The 14,505-nt window shown below is 51.5% G+C and overlaps 6 protein-coding genes across 6 annotated transcripts; 2 read left to right on the top strand and 4 right to left on the bottom strand.

Annotated features, from left to right (window-relative positions):
* Positions 1-65: 65 nt before the first annotated feature.
* BJX67DRAFT_342048 (uncharacterized protein) lies at positions 66-3,531 on the bottom strand. Its single transcript, XM_071027972.1, has 6 exons — positions 3,008-3,531; positions 2,937-2,944; positions 2,837-2,885; positions 1,968-2,785; positions 1,201-1,910; positions 66-1,145 (listed from the first exon to the last, which is right to left on the bottom strand). Exons 1-6 carry the CDS (start codon positions 3,107-3,109, stop codon positions 325-327), a joined length of 2,508 nt encoding a protein of 835 aa, XP_070890330.1. The 5' UTR covers positions 3,110-3,531; the 3' UTR covers positions 66-324.
* Positions 3,340-4,510, top strand: BJX67DRAFT_159793 (MMtag domain-containing protein). The gene is made up of 3 exons (XM_071024925.1): positions 3,340-3,607; positions 3,673-4,001; positions 4,057-4,510. Exons 1-3 carry the CDS (start codon positions 3,570-3,572, stop codon positions 4,356-4,358), a joined length of 669 nt encoding a protein of 222 aa, XP_070890329.1. The 5' UTR covers positions 3,340-3,569; the 3' UTR covers positions 4,359-4,510.
* cwh41 (mannosyl-oligosaccharide glucosidase) lies at positions 4,414-7,401 on the bottom strand. Its single transcript, XM_071024924.1, has 7 exons — positions 7,051-7,401; positions 6,501-6,980; positions 6,280-6,437; positions 6,188-6,233; positions 5,754-6,132; positions 4,777-5,677; positions 4,414-4,718 (listed from the first exon to the last, which is right to left on the bottom strand). The coding sequence occupies exons 1-7, from the start codon at positions 7,292-7,294 to the stop codon at positions 4,470-4,472; spliced, it is 2,457 nt and encodes an 818-aa protein (XP_070890328.1). The 5' UTR covers positions 7,295-7,401; the 3' UTR covers positions 4,414-4,469.
* Positions 7,402-7,565: 164 nt separating this feature from the next.
* BJX67DRAFT_369588 (FAD dependent oxidoreductase-domain-containing protein) lies at positions 7,566-10,120 on the bottom strand (the record flags this gene model as incomplete). The annotated part of the gene is made up of 3 exons (XM_071030782.1): positions 7,566-8,755; positions 9,350-9,727; positions 9,781-10,120. 3 exons carry the CDS (start codon positions 10,118-10,120, stop codon positions 7,566-7,568), a joined length of 1,908 nt encoding a protein of 635 aa, XP_070890327.1.
* A 1,818-nt stretch (positions 10,121-11,938) lies between these two features.
* Positions 11,939-13,377, top strand: BJX67DRAFT_159692 (Elongator subunit IKI1). The gene is made up of 3 exons (XM_071024923.1): positions 11,939-12,199; positions 12,273-12,429; positions 12,485-13,377. Exons 1-3 carry the CDS (start codon positions 12,041-12,043, stop codon positions 13,213-13,215), a joined length of 1,047 nt encoding a protein of 348 aa, XP_070890326.1. The 5' UTR covers positions 11,939-12,040; the 3' UTR covers positions 13,216-13,377.
* Positions 13,378-13,465: 88 nt separating this feature from the next.
* BJX67DRAFT_377125 (SNAP receptor SEC22) lies at positions 13,466-14,365 on the bottom strand (the record flags this gene model as incomplete). Its single annotated transcript, XM_071032033.1, has 5 exons — positions 13,466-13,528; positions 13,578-13,983; positions 14,048-14,157; positions 14,229-14,263; positions 14,332-14,365. 5 exons carry the CDS (start codon positions 14,363-14,365, stop codon positions 13,466-13,468), a joined length of 648 nt encoding a protein of 215 aa, XP_070890325.1.
* Positions 14,366-14,505: the final 140 nt, after the last annotated feature.

The raw sequence follows: 14,505 nt of genomic DNA, 5'->3' as shown, positions 1-14,505 counted from the left end.
ACTTGGTCGGGTTTGTTGATTCACAAGGGGGGCAGGGGAATGTTGAAGACTATTGATATCCATATACTCGGATTTGTTGATTGACATTTACCACGGATTTGTGCGTGGTGTGTAAGATATCTTAAGCTCTGTCCCTGATATACTAATGATGGTGTAACAGCTTCACGGAAACTCAACAACTAATGTACGGAGGTAGTCGATGCCCTCTTGCAAGGGGGGCAGCAAACTATAGCTGCCACACGAAGTAGGCCTACTTAGTAGGCCTGGCCTTAGCCGAACCTGCCCAGGCAATTTTCATTCTCTGCCTTCTATTCGATCGCCCATTCAAAGAATAAGATACTCATCTTCGCTTCCAATAACGCCATCACCATCGCCACCACCATTACCACTGCTATCACCTACTGCACCACGACCGGCCGATAGGGTGAAATTCCAGGTATACCAGAACTCATAGCTCATCACTGTATGGTCCGTATATAAGAGTAGGAGGCGGTACCGGCGAGATGGGTTCCATCCACGCCAGCTCTCCTCAGGCTGGTAAGCCCGTGTTGCCTGGGCGTGGCATTCTGGGAGCGTAGAGCGGCGCGGAGTTTGATCTTGGGATTGCGGTTGCGAATCAGATCCTGATGCTGATCCCGACCGCGATCCGAGCCCTGATGTCTCTGAATCAAGGTGAATGTGACTGGTGCTGGGTGCGCTTGTCTCTTTGAACTGAAACACCAAACTTGAATCATCATCTTCCGAGTTGCGAGGGATATACGGGATATCTGGCGGAACTTCAAACCCCTGCATTGGGCTAACGGCCATACCTAGAAGTGGGACGAGTGGTCGCTCGCCGTACTTCTCCTGGCTTTCTTGGGGAACAATCCAGTCTACTCGGAAGGACCGGCCGAAGGCTTTGGATTCGGTGAGGGTTATAACGACTGCGCGGCCCTTCTGGGAGGCGGCGACGATAATGCCGTGTTCCGGGACATATTTGACCATGTTGAAGCGGTCGAATCCGCGGATTGAAGCGATGGGGTGGGTAAAGGGTTGTCGGAGGGGATGGCCGCAGACGACGGAAGGATTCGAGGCAAACGGGTGCGGGATGAGGCGGATATCTGTGTGGGAGAAGTGGAGGATTGGAAAATCGGAGTTTACTGGTGCTAGGAGTGGTTAGCGTTCAGGTTCACCTGGTAAGGGTTGAATTCTGGGGCATACGATCAAAGACATCATACGCAGTAGCTTCTGCTTCGGAGGCCTCCTCGCTGTCGAATGGATCGCCATCCGCGTCGGGCATTCCTTGATCCTCGACGTACTGGTCATCCTCATCCGATTCGTGAGCCAAGTTCTCACCAAGCAGTGCTTCAACTTCGTGAACATCTCCACCAAGTGCTTCAAGGAGAGCGAATTGGAAGAACTCGGGTGTAGTCAAGGGCCCATGGCCAGGTGGAACTGTAGTGTCGGCCTCATCCTCATCAACCAATGCACTCAGGCGCCCCTGATGATTGGAAACTTGCTGGTTCTCTGCGTTGGTGCCAGTATCAGAAGCACTATCCTCGCTCAAGTGATCCACGCGGACAGACCCATCCACGGCCTGGTGGCTGAAGGCATCTGCGGAATCGGAACCAAGATTGCTGTAAGGTACTTCAGGGTTACGGGTTTCCCACTCGCCACCGCTCCCACCGATAAGACAATCCGCTCCAAAAATATCGGGTAACACTGTTTCTTCTGGCTCGGCCTTAACCGCAGGTGGGAAGTAGTGATATATTAACGACGCATCAGGGACTCTGTTGTTCAATTTTGTCAAGTCAAGGACAGCCTGTCCATCTTTCATGCGCCGCTGGGGCGGCCCTCCACATGCCTCCTCTGTGGACTTGAGAAAGTGAAAAGTTCGCGGGTCTAGGGCGAGGACAGACCATCCACGGTCACTGTTAACCGAGTTAGCCCGCAAACCCACTGAATAAGATTACTTGAGCAGAACTTACTCATTGCGCAGGGTGTTCGGGAAGGCCCTGAATGTCACATCATTGAAGTAATAAACATTGAATGGGCCAAGACTCTCCCAGACTTTCCAAACAAGGACTTTGTTGTCGATATCCGTACTTACCATCCACGTCCCATTAGGGTCAAGGTCGCAATTCAGAAAAGTGACGGAGGGTATATTCGAGAAGTGCCCAGTGTAGGTTAACTTGATGTTTCGAGTGCGGTGCCTTTCCGGCATTAGGTGTCGTAGTTGCTTGAATTGCTCGCTGGTCCTGATATGTAACCAGGTCTGCCCATAGTCGGTAAACTCATCGTCCTCTTCTAGCTGTGACACTGTCTCCTCGCCCTTACCCGATGCTGAGTTCACAAGGGCAAAAGCAAAGACAGTAACAAGCCCAGTGTTGGCAGTTACCGCAATCAAGCGAGCAAACTTGTGAATCGCAAGGCCCCAGGCACTGGCACCGACATACTCGAGGAAGAAAGGATCCACTTCGGAACCATCCAAAGGCTTAGCTTTTCCGCTCTCTCCACCTCTCTTCAAGGCAGAAAATATTGCTTCAACGCGATAACCGCATACGTTCCCCGAATCCGTTACGAGTAGCAAAACTTCTTCGCGGCCTAGGTCGTCCACTAGGATACTGTTGACCTCATGGGGGAAGGCTGGCTGGATGTACCCCTGTCCCCGAGGCTCTTTTATAACAGGCGTGATGATCATCTCGGGTTTGGGTCCCAGCGTCTGTGAACCGCCCGCAGGCTCCCAAACATAGATTAGCTCGCTACAAGCAACGAACAATAGATTCCGGCGCTGGGAAAGTGCAGTCTAGTATCCCCGTTAGAAGAGCCAATAGTTACCAGCTTAGGGCTTATGTACCAGGTTACAGCGCCAGTGAGCTATCCGAGGCGGAAAAGAATCGTCTGCTCTGTTTCCTGAATCAGTGCATGGGTGTGCTAGTGTATATCAGACAACATACTGGGGGTACTAAATCGCGAGGTCAGTACTTGAGAACCAATCTTGATACGGACGTCTAATCCCCGTACATACCCGATCTGATCCTATCTCAACATTCAGAGCTCTGAGATGAAGGCCTTCTCCGTAAAGCGTTGTTTGGCCCTGTGGCCGCCCATGGCTGCTATTGAGCGCCATCCTCGGTAACTACACAGTAATTGTTCGGAGTGGAACCTTATCCACAGAAGCCGAGAAAAGAGACGTAGATATAAAGTCGAATAGAATGTTCCATAAGCTGGGATCTAGGTGGTGGTACGGATCTTCCTTTCTCAAGTGGGAGAATCCGGGGATATATGTATCAGACCCACCACGGTGTCGCGTGAAAAGAGAGCTCGTTCACTCTGCAGCCGACCGACGATAACCATATTCAAATCCTCGACATGCATAAGAAAAAAAAGAAACGTTACATTCTCGAAAACGTTCAGACCCCTCGGCTGAGTAGTGGCATGAGGTGATCTGATGAAGTCACACAGGATGGAGCCTGTAATGCCTGAGGCATGAAGCGCACGTGCAACATCTGAATCTCCAAGCTCGAGCTCGCCGCCGTTAGAACTTCCAACCAAGGCAGACAGCTGATTGAGATCTCCCGCGCGCAAAAATGGATCTCGTCGCAGGTGTCCGAAAAGAAGGTAGTCGGTGAGTAACATCTTCCTTGCTGTCCCATGGCGCTGTTCGCTTGACTGACTTTCTTTTTTCTGTAGCGGCGGCCGCGGCGACTTCAAATGGTCCGACGTCAAAGATTCCGCACACCGCGAGAATTACCTCGGCCACTCTCTTATGGCCCCTGTTGGCCGGTGGCAGCAGAACAAAGATCTACAGTGGTATGCACGTGGGGAGGCGGATCCGGATGAGAAGGCTAGACTGGAGCGGGAGGAACGACAACGGGTGAAGGCTGCTGAGGAGGAGGCTATGGCGCGGGCTTTGGGCCTTCCATTACCGTCGCAGAGCGCTGAGAACGCTAACTTGACCCCGTTGGGTGGAGATGAGGGTGCGCTGGCTGGTCGAGAGCTGCCAGAGGGAGAATCAAAAGGTATCACCTATTTCGGTCCCATCCCGGATATGCGACTGTGCTAACGGGCGTACAGAGCGCGGTTCGAAGGAAAGTCGGAGGCGGAGGCGCGAACGTACACGGAGTCCGAGAGGAGACCGAGAGCGCAGACATCATAGGCATCGGGACGAGCGTGATCGTGGTTATTATCGGAACCATCGAAGCCACAGGCACAGGTCCAGGTCAAGGTCGCGAGATCGAGATCGAGACAGGGAACACCGCAAGAGGCGCTCACGATCTAGAAGCAGGGATAGAAGCAACAGATATCGAGACGAAAAACGTCGAGACGACCGTCCTCGAAAACCCTCAGACGAGGACTCATACTATCAACGACGTTAAGCTCTCTCTGAATGGCAAGCATAGGTCAGGCGTTTTTTGGAAGATACACAATACATGATCTTTGCGATTTTTATTGGTGCGGCGGTTCTATACAAAACTTGGTTTTATAGTCTATAGCTCGTCATGTCCTTTCTTCCCGCTGGCCGGAAGGTCAGGCATGGACATCATCTTAACCACCAGACTTGTCCAGCCGGTAAAATGCTGTGTCCGCTGCCCTTTTCCTGTTTCTGGGTTATATTGCTCCCAGGCGAACCCGGTTTTCTTCCACTCCCGAAATACGTTCTCGACCAAGTTCTTCCGCAGGTTAGAATACAACTTGCGGGCCCGGTTTTGCTGGGGACCAGCTGCAGTTGCGGTGTCCTATCACAAGGGTCAGCTTCATTTTACTGGCTTGTCGTAGAATCGCTATTGAACTTACGTAAAGGTTCTTGAGTACGAGGTAGTTGATGTTAATCCAAACAGGGCTCCTCCAGTAATTCTCGGCAGTACCATAGAACTCGTCCTGCTTACTGAGACTTCGAATACCGTAGTCGCTCCAGAGTTCTTCTGGATCCGCGATCAAATCCAGGATAGCCTCCAAACGGGGGCTATCTGGACCCAGCATGCCTGTCAAGAAGGGCATGAGGGACACGTACCCTTTATGGCAGACGTGAACAGACTCCTCATAGTCATCGATTGTTGCATCGCAATAAGTCCTTGCGTCTGCATCCCAGTGAAGATCGTCAATGTTCCGTTCGATCGCAGTCTCGTAGGCCTTGAACTGCTCGGCATCCTCGGTCTCTCCAAGAGTATCAGCGATACGGCGAAGTGCCCGGGTCATCATTCCCATCCAGCTGATAAGATCCACATGGAGCTCGCCCGGGTGAGGCGGTTGAGCCCGAGGATAGTCGTCCAGCCCAGACGTTAAGATGTGCTGAACAGAGCGTCCCCGCCACCGGTAAGCTTCCTTCGTCGAGAACGCCTCACGATCGTAGGACTTGATGTCACCACTCTGAGTTGATCTGTACCAGAAGTAATGCTTCTTGAGCAGGGGGTAGATGGAACGAATAAAAGCCTCGCCTAACTCTGGTTGCGTCACGTAGACGGAGTGTATACCCTGGCTATCTGTAGCGTGTTTTTGGGCGGAGGTACTTTTAGCATCGAGCTTGTCGAGAAACGCTTCGAGGGCCATGAAGAGTGTCGGCGGATTGGCATAGTGAGGATACTGGACGGTGAACTCGAGTGGGACTTTGCTACGAGCTTCGGAGCCGAGGATCTGCTCTCGGGCGATCCAACCATCCTCATCCATGAGGCTAAACCAGCTCTTCACAATTTCAAGTCTGTCAAAGTCAGCCATCTAAGGGTTGACGCTGAAGCGCTGAGTGCAACGCAAAGTGGTGTCGCGAGGCAACGTACGCAAGATCCGGATCCCAATCGAGAATTGGGATTAGGTGGAAGCCTTCATCCCAAAGGAAACCGCGAGGGAAAAATGGCCGAGATGGGACGGAGGTGAAGAGGTCTTTGGGACCTTCAAGGACAGGCTGTGCTCGACCCCTAGCATCCTCCGTCTCTTCCCAGAAACCCTCGTTTTCCTCGTCATACTCGGGCGCGGCGGAACGATCCACGACATCGGTGCCATGGAAGAATCCTATGCCGCCAATAAGGTTTGAGAGCATAGACTTGGAGAACTCAAGGTACTCTGCTGAGTCAAACGGTGACTGGGGTGCAAGTATCTTCTCGAATCTCTCGGAGAAGGAGGTTGACGCGCTTTCAATTTCCTGGCTAAGAACATCGGCTAGAAGTGCCGGATTAGGATTGTATATACCGCTTTAAGTTTGGATATTACTCACAAGTGAGAGGCTGTTGGGAAGAACCGGAGGAGAATAGGATGTCGAACTACCACTTGTAAGCTTGCTACTTGCTAGGGCAGTCCACCACATACCTCGAAAGCACCCGTGAAGACTTTCTGCACCAGCTGGACGTTGCCTTCGCCTGGAAGATTGTCGATGGTGAAGACCTGGGCTGGTAGAGGAGGGTCATCAGTGCCATATTTCCCAATAGCTTCGTCAACTGCCTTTTTCATCTGCGCAAATAAAAGTGCTGGATACCGTCAGTGTCGACTTCCAAGGATCCTCGGGGTTTAACGTCGCAAATAAAACTTACGTTTAGTTTGCCAGGCCTGCTCTGGCTGTACAGCCAAACTAGCCACCAGCGTACGGTCCAGCGGCTTATCCTCATATGACGGATGGTCATATACAGGGTGCTCATTGCCTTTATCGCCCGCGGTCACATCAATCGAGAAGTCACCAAGTTCAGCCGTATACCCTTTTAATTTGACATCGCCTTCGAACCCCCGAGGATCGTCACTCTCTGTTGACACACCTAGACTGCCGAGTCCCTCCAATCCAGCGTGGAAGACGACCGTTGTCGGCTGATCCGCTAAAGCGTCGTCGCGGGGAACACCCTTCACCCTCGCAGCCCAGCTGCCTCCGTGCTGTCCTCCAGGGACCTTAACAAAATCAATTGTCACATCTATCGAGTTTCCGGCGTCGTGTATCGTTTCGCGTCCGCCCTTTCGAATGTCGTACTCGTCCCAGCCGTAACCTGCCATTCCTGCGTTTTGTTCACAGGTGTGCCTAAAATCTTCAAATAATTAGCATCTGAGCACTACGAGAGCAATTGGCGGAGATGTGGCTTGTCGGAGTGTTCATACTGTCTTGAGCAGTGGCATAATTGTCCACTTTCGCCCACATCAAACCCGCGAACAAACTATTCGGGATTCGGGGGCGAACTCCAAAGTACAGATTCGGCTTGTAAGGGCCCCATAGAAGTGACTGGTTGCTGGCCTTTGCGGCCTCGTGGGCGAGGGTTAAGACATCGTCCGTCGTTTGACTGGCGAGCACGGCGACCGCGTAGAATAGTGGTGCAGATACAAGGGAGCTTATAGAGAGACGCATTATTGGGAAGACATTAAGAAAAACAATACGAGTTTCACCAATTGACGGACCGGCATGCGAAAGCTCATGGAATGTTCGGCTCTCGCACTCTGCTTCGTCGGGTATTGCTGCGGGATGTTTTCTTATCTGTCCTCGGCGGGAGCTCAAAGCCCGCTCCGTTGTTGTTGCTCCGCACGCGTGCTTGGCCTAAGCTTTACCACCGCTTCAGGAATCTCCAATGAACTGAGATCGTCTTGGCTGGCTGTCTCTATGTATACTAACTGCCTGTACATTACAAGAAGTTTCTGGGGTCCAAGGCTCCTATGTTGGCGCTTTTGGCGCGCCCATCAAAGACAAATTCGCTAATTAGTTTACCAGTGCCAGGCGCGTTTTGAATACCCCAACAGGTATGGCCTGCGGCAAGGTAAAGCCCTTTTGTCCCAGTAGGACCGATCAAGGGGCCACCACGGACGGCACTGACATTTGGCAAGTAGCAGGCTTGGCGCGCAACGACATCACCGTCTCGGAGCGCATCCGAAATGGCCCCAACCTGGTTGATGACGTCCTGGCATCGCTGTTGATCTACTTCAACATCCGCAGTCGTGCTCGGAAGAGGAACAATATGGTCACCTTCTCCGCACGCATACACGGTGTCATCGGGGCGGGCGTAGATCTCTGGCGTTGCCACGGTTGGGCGCGAGGGTTTCGACGGATCGAAATTGGCTGGAATCTCGATATTGGTGAACAGCGTATGTGCGCTCGCCGGCTTTGTTGGCCTGATCACGACACTGTGGGCTCGCATTGCGGATATTGGTGCTTCGGGCATAACGGCGCTCGTCCATGGGCCAGCCGCTACTACAACGTCGGTTGCGGGAATAGTCTGCGGCTGACCGGTCTCTTTCTCGATGTATGTGACTGACTCGACAGTACCTCCACTGTAGTCAATGCCTGTGACTGATCCCAAAGTAATCTTGGCTCCCTTCTCCTCCGCCAGCTTGGCGATGGCGGTGGTAAAAAGGAAGGGATGGACCTGTGCGGTTTCCCCAGGGTCGCTCATGCTTTCGTAGCTTCTTACTAAGTCCGGCTCAATCCAGTCCAGCTCCTGGGGCATTTTGGCTGTCTTCAACTTGCTAATAGCCGCTGCGCTCCGTTTCTGAAGTGATACAGAGCCCCCAGCTCCATCACCTGCGTCGTTCTTTCCATTGAGCTGGCGGCCTTGTGCCACCAACTGTGCGCAGCCAACCTCTCTGTAGCCCCATCTATCCTTGCCATTATGCTCCTTAGCTAGTTCGGCATGGAGTTTGTAGCTCAGCGGCACGATGCTGCTCGGATATGCCCACAGCGCTAGAAGACCACCTGCCTTCCCCGACGCCCCTCCCGCGATATCGGATGCTTCGATGAGGGTTATCGAGTGGCGTGAAGGGTCAAAGAAGGGGTGTCGCGTCAGAAAGTAGGCAGAGCAGCATCCAATGATGCCACCGCCTGGAATGGGCTCGTTAGACCAGTCATCCAATTTTCCGTTGAGGATGCGGAGTGGGGTTTGGTGAGAGAACTGATCGCCAGGCTGTTCATACCTACGATAACAATTTCGCGACGGCCACTCGATGCAGACATTGTTCCGTATTTCGCAATTCGCGAGCCGACAACTCTTAAAGAGGCCAGCTTGATGAATTATCGTGAGTCGGAGGAGTTTGGTGGGGGGAATTGACCGGAAATACGTCACTCGGGTCATGTGCTTTCCTCCTCCGGAGGAGGCCCGATGGGCGGTTCTGGGGCACTGAAACACGCTATAATGAGTACAAATTATCGGCGCCGGTAAGGGTAGCTTGGAGCCGATAGATCAATTGATGCAGTCGCGATGCAATGACTTCGAGAGTATCTGAAAACAAGGAGAGTACAGGAAGACAACCTTGGAGAAGTCGAAAATAGAAGAGATAGCTCAAACTCCAACCATGCATATAAATAGCTGATGATGATGGATTGCTCCGGTAATTGTAAAGGCTCGAAGAAATATAATGTGGATATTGTAGCAAGAAGCGCAAGAAGAGAGGTATCTGGCTTTTCACCTCGAAGGACTCAGAGGCCTGTTGAATCCTCCTGTACGGTTCATGTACTGTCGGTATTCCGTCTTCTTCTCCTTTCGCACGCCGTAAATGTTATTTCCGGGGACCTTTGTGTTTTTGGTGCTCCTGAACTTAGAAAAGCCCATACTCCGACGCATGAGCTCCTCAATGTCGTCCTCTCCATCAGCATCGTCGATATCCATCTCCATATCCCGTCTTCCTCGATCCACTCGTGATTTAGATTCCGGTAAGCCGTTTGGGCGATCACGGTAGTCCCTGCGGTCATTCCTTCGGTCGCCCCTCGAGCCGAGGGGTGGTGTTCTTTCTCTAGTACCATTGCGAAGAGGGGATCGAGAGCGGTCACGATACCTGTCGCTTTTCGAAGGATAACCTTCACAGCAGTTAGCATGTAATCTAGTAAACGGAATAAAATGGAATGCATACCTCGTCTATCGGCGTATCTCTCCCGGCTGTCGCTTCTGTCGCGCTTTCTAGTGTCTCTTCCATCTCTGTCCCGGTCACGTCTATCACGGTCCCGATCTCGATCACGGTGATCTCTAGACCTACTCCGCTCTCTCCGCTTTTCTCGCCTGTCCCTCGATCGAGAGCGATATCTCCTATCGTCGCGTGGCTCGTCTCGTCGTTTGTCGTCAAAGTGAGGATCGCGTCGAGAATTATTGTCTCTTTCTGAATCTACCTCCGGAGACCGTGTCTTACGTTCCTCTGTGTCCCACATTGTCGAACTATCGACACGCCGAGCACGCTTCGCTGGTGGCTCTGCCATTGTGAACGGCTAAAAGTTTTCGGCGTAGCCGTGATTCAGGGTGGGAGGAAAATATAGGGGAGAATCGATGCAGGTGTCGTCGCAATTCGGATACTCAAGAAGTACAAGCCCGAGTTGGTCTCTGGAGAGGGTATCGAGTTAACAGCGAGACGGCGCTGATCGTGGCTCTGATTGTTGCATTCTTTCGGGGAAGATTGAAGCAAGATATTACGGTTGGCGATTCCTGCCTGTTGCGCCACTTTTTTCAGACTGGCGTCGAGCCAATGAGCAGCCGATTGGCAGTCCGACCCGGTTCTCGCTCCAATCCAGCCTTCGGGCTGCTGGAACACCCTGAATATGGAGTGTGAGAGTGTGCCCAGGTGTGCCTTGGGCAGGAAACTGATGATTACATCTTGCTATCCACGGACCCCATCCGGATTCATTTCCTATTCAGCACTTCTCCAATCAATGCAAGTTCTCGAAACGAGTTCTGGAGCAACAAAGCTCCTAGAATCAGTCGCCATTGGCATCTTCACTAATTTCGTTGGGAACTCGGTGCAGCTGGAGCCAAGAAAGAAAATAAATTTGGCAATCCGCGAGCAATGAAACCCGAACTGCTGGCCGAGCAGCACTGAGTCCCGGCCCCTGAAATCTCGGGGATGAGAACTCAGGCAAGGTCGAAACAAACGAGATATCACGGAACGGCCTCAAACAGAGGTATCCCTCGGCCAACCTATACACTAGCCAAACTGAGTGCAAGGCTTTAGTTGGCCTTTCGGGGATGGGGTTGGATTCCGCGCGTTCGACTCCTGTCGCATGGGTGACATGCAACCGAACTGGCCGCCAAGGTCCACGGGTGGTTGCAAGCTTGACAACAGTGAAAAGGCTATGCTATGTGCTGATATTTGCAGTACTGTCCCCCGGAACAATTGATCACACAAGTAAATACCTACACAAATATTTTACAGGTCACGGATACTCACAGGGTCAGACGTGGTGAGTACTCGCTCGGCTACAACCCTCTATTCTTTATGATATCCATATTTGCGCTTACTACCTACTCGGAGTGGGTGTGACCATCGCATGAGTCCAAGCACCTGGATGCTCATACACTAACATATGCCGTATTCACGCGTGGCCTAGGGACTCCAGGGTACCAGAAACGAAATCCCAAGGATGCAATGCTCGATTATGGTTTTCGAATGTTCTTCTGCATTCCAAGCTGCTACCCCTCTTTTGTCGGTTTACATGACGCAACCTCGTGATGCGACCTTCGGATTTGGAACTTCGGGTTTCTCGCCTTAAAAGGATACCGATGCATAGCCACCAGGACTTAGTGTTGATAAAAGATGCTAAGTTATTGTCTTTTCTCTGTACAATAAACTGTGCATTATTAGGTTACGAACATTTATATACAAGACATTTGAGTTCATAAATCGTAATTGCATCACGATTGTAAAGCATGACTATTAAAACCATCAACTCTGAAGCCTAAGTGGCATAAAATAAACTAGGACTTCTGGGATTAGTAAGGTTATCTAAAAACGCCGGGAGTCTTCCAAACATATGCTGACAGGTTTTCAGATCGCACATAATGGTGCTTTGCGATGATCGACCAGGTAGTAAATGGGACTTGTACTTTTCAATTTAGATTTATTGCGTCCACCCCGAGCGTATTTTCTTGTCCCTTGGACATTGAAATTCCTGTCCTCAAGGTTCTGCATTCTGCAATCCCAATGCAGCAGGATAAGCGAGCGGGCCGACCCGCCGAGCCCCAGCCCAAGGCCAGAACAGAAGCCAGAGATCGCGCGGTGCTGAGAAATCTTCTTTTGCGCCGAAATCTCCGAACCCCTCATGACAACGTTGGTCAAAGACCCGCAATCGGCCAAAGCAATTGAAGGCTTTTTTTTATTCTGCACTCCAACACCTTGACTCAGCAACATGGCGCCTTCTAATCTGTCCCACCGTCAGACCCATAATCTGCTTTTAATTTCAAAGCTGCTAAGTCTTCGAGACACCGCGTCACCGCTCACACTTCTTTTGGATTCCTTGGAGCAACCGGCAACGCCGTTGGTAAAGGAATATATCCGACGGGCTCGGGTGAGTTGCCATTTCATTTATTATTTCTCCGATGGTACTCTCCGAAGGAGATCATCATTCTGACTTGAAATAGCTGTCGAAAATCCACGTTACCCTTGTTGCCTTTGAAACCCTCAAACCATTCGACGGTGTAGATGTCTTCGTCTCCGCTCGAAGGAAAACGCCGGCAGACATCGTGAAGGAGGTCAGCGCTGCCTATACGCCTGGTTCTTCCGACAACCTTAATCGGAGTATGTATATCGACTCCAACCCTACTCTGGCATTTCGATGCTGACAAGTCTGAAGGGAGACTTATCCTCATCGACTCAATAAACCCGCTCCTACGCTCCACACACCTCGATAAATCCTTCGACCTTTCTACATTCCTAAGCTCCTTCATCGTTCCCGGCGGCACCCCGACCTCCAAAGTAGATTCCTCCGTCGTCGTCACATTCCACCAAGATGTTCCCGGCCGCTGTGCCCAATCACCCTACGTACCATCGCCCCTCACGATCCTGACATACCTCGCCACAACAGTCATAAAGCTTCACTCGTTCTCACATATCCTAACCCAGAAAGCCGCTCGAGACCGCAGCTTAGTCCCGCCGGTCTTCGGCATTGAAGAGGAGAAGGATGGCGTTCTCCTCGGAAGACTGGATAAGCCAGTCGGCAAGGATACAGTGGAAGGTGTTGTCTTGGAAATGGAATATCGGCGGAAGAGCGGGCGTGGGGTTTTGGAATGGTACTTGCTACCTCCGGCGTCGAGATACCCGGCTACTCATGTTAGGGAGATTGTGACGTTGCTGGATGATCATCCGCTCTATCGGCCACCAGAGGAGCATAATGCGAGGGGCGAAGAGGAGGAACCGGAATCTACCTTTGAGTTACGGCTTACGGAGAGGCAGCGGAGGGAGAGGGAAGGTGTTGTGTTACCGTATTTCGACGCACAGCAGGGTGACGGCCCGGGAGAAGGGGGTCGTATCTTATATGATATGGGAGAGGAAGATGATTTTGACGAAGAAGAGGACGAGATTTGAGCTGGGGCATGCGGGGAAGGGTAAAGAGCCGCCGATCCTGCATCGCCCGCCGATTCGCGAATAGTAGTATGCAACGACTGTCACCACAGCAGGTCTTCGTCACATAGACCGAGCCAGCTCGGCAGCCAGATCCACTTGACGATACATGCCGTCAACGCCGGTGGATAACGATGGTGTCCTGCAGCCATCAGAGACATTATCTATGCATACAAATTACGGACGGATATTATGTGACATCGCTGGGGAGAGACTAGAAGAAGCGCCACCATATAAGGAAAAGGAAAATAAACGCGACGCCAGCGAACGGGCCATACTGCAAGAAGTCAGACTGTTGTTACTGGTCCTATACATCCTTGACTTACCTGCTTCACCAGTAACTCCCAATTAATGCGTACTGCGGCTCTTTTGTACTTCTTGCTGTCTTCCCGGAGGCGTCCTGACAGCTCGCCCATACGCTCCAAGCTATCCCCTCGGTATAACAGATCTTCAATATTCTTCGTCATGACCTTTGTTACGTCACGGAGCTCGTCGTTTAACCGGTCCAGGTTGGCCGAAGCTCGACTGTCCTGGTATGTCTTCTTACTGCGTTGGATAAAAGTGTCGAACTCGACGAAAGCGTACGGCCGCAGGTTCGGAGACAGGTATTGCGATTCGGCGTAAGTATTGGTGAATTCAGTTGCAATGTCAGAAAGATAGGTAAAGGCGAGTTTGCGGGGGTACGAGCGATCGCATATACAAAGAAAGCAGACGTCATTTTGGATAAGATAGCTAATACCAGGTGAGCTTGTTTGCCTCGTTTGGTCCATATTCATTTGGTATAAAAGAGATTTACTGTAAGTTATATTGGCCTGATTCGATACTTGCTTGAGGTGCTGAGTTGCGATTCATTCGGCGAAATATCATCTTCACTTGGCCTTTGATTTCGGATAGCTCTGTTTCGGCCTAATAAGAGTCAAGTGAATTGAGTGCATTAGTCGGGAGCTAGGGCCATCGTAATTAGGAAACTGACTCACCTGTTCGTCATCTACTGATGCAGCCAGCATCAGGCCTGCCTTTCAACGTTAGCTCCTCTATTCATCCACCACCAACACAACAACCATTCCCGCGGCATCTTACCGTCTAGCCTCGCGATCTGAGTTGATTTGACCATATTGTTAACAATCAGACTGCTGCGATCTGTGACTGCCAACCAAAAGTGACAGAACTGTTCCTCGTCAGGCGCTGATCGTAAGTTGCAGTGTTGTTGTTCTCATCTACCTGGAAACTCCACGTTTGAGGCTACGGGGATAA

The sequence above is a fragment of the Aspergillus lucknowensis genome, assembly GCF_044049455.1.
Source record: "Aspergillus lucknowensis strain CBS 449.75 chromosome Unknown BJX67scaffold_3, whole genome shotgun sequence".
NCBI lineage: Eukaryota > Fungi > Ascomycota > Eurotiomycetes > Eurotiales > Aspergillaceae > Aspergillus > Aspergillus lucknowensis.
The sequence above is the reverse complement of the archived record's forward strand: the minus strand, read 5'-3'. Positions and strand labels throughout refer to the sequence as shown.

Coding starts and splice junctions, on each gene's coding strand:
- cwh41 (XM_071024924.1), bottom strand. CDS start 7,294: ATGCGTCTCTCTATAAGCTCCCTTGTATCTGCACCACTATTCTACGCG. Junction 6,438..6,500: donor GCAGGCCTGGCAAACTAAAC/GTAAGTTTTATT, acceptor GACGGTATCCAG/CACTTTTATTTGCGCAGATG. Junction 6,133..6,187: donor TTCCCAACAGCCTCTCACTT/GTGAGTAATATC, acceptor CGGCACTTCTAG/CCGATGTTCTTAGCCAGGAA.
- BJX67DRAFT_159692 (XM_071024923.1), top strand. CDS start 12,041: ATGGCGCCTTCTAATCTGTCCCACCGTCAGACCCATAATCTGCTTTTA. Junction 12,200..12,272: donor AATATATCCGACGGGCTCGG/GTGAGTTGCCAT, acceptor GACTTGAAATAG/CTGTCGAAAATCCACGTTAC. Junction 12,430..12,484: donor TTCCGACAACCTTAATCGGA/GTATGTATATCG, acceptor ACAAGTCTGAAG/GGAGACTTATCCTCATCGAC.
- BJX67DRAFT_342048 (XM_071027972.1), bottom strand. CDS start 3,109: ATGGCGCTCAATAGCAGCCATGGGCGGCCACAGGGCCAAACAACGCTT. Junction 2,786..2,836: donor CTCACTGGCGCTGTAACCTG/GTACATAAGCCC, acceptor CGGGGATACTAG/ACTGCACTTTCCCAGCGCCG. Junction 1,911..1,967: donor CCGAACACCCTGCGCAATGA/GTAAGTTCTGCT, acceptor CTCGGTTAACAG/TGACCGTGGATGGTCTGTCC.
- BJX67DRAFT_159793 (XM_071024925.1), top strand. CDS start 3,570: ATGGATCTCGTCGCAGGTGTCCGAAAAGAAGGTAGTCG. Junction 3,608..3,672: donor GTCCGAAAAGAAGGTAGTCG/GTGAGTAACATC, acceptor TTTTTTCTGTAG/CGGCGGCCGCGGCGACTTCA. Junction 4,002..4,056: donor GCCAGAGGGAGAATCAAAAG/GTATCACCTATT, acceptor ACGGGCGTACAG/AGCGCGGTTCGAAGGAAAGT.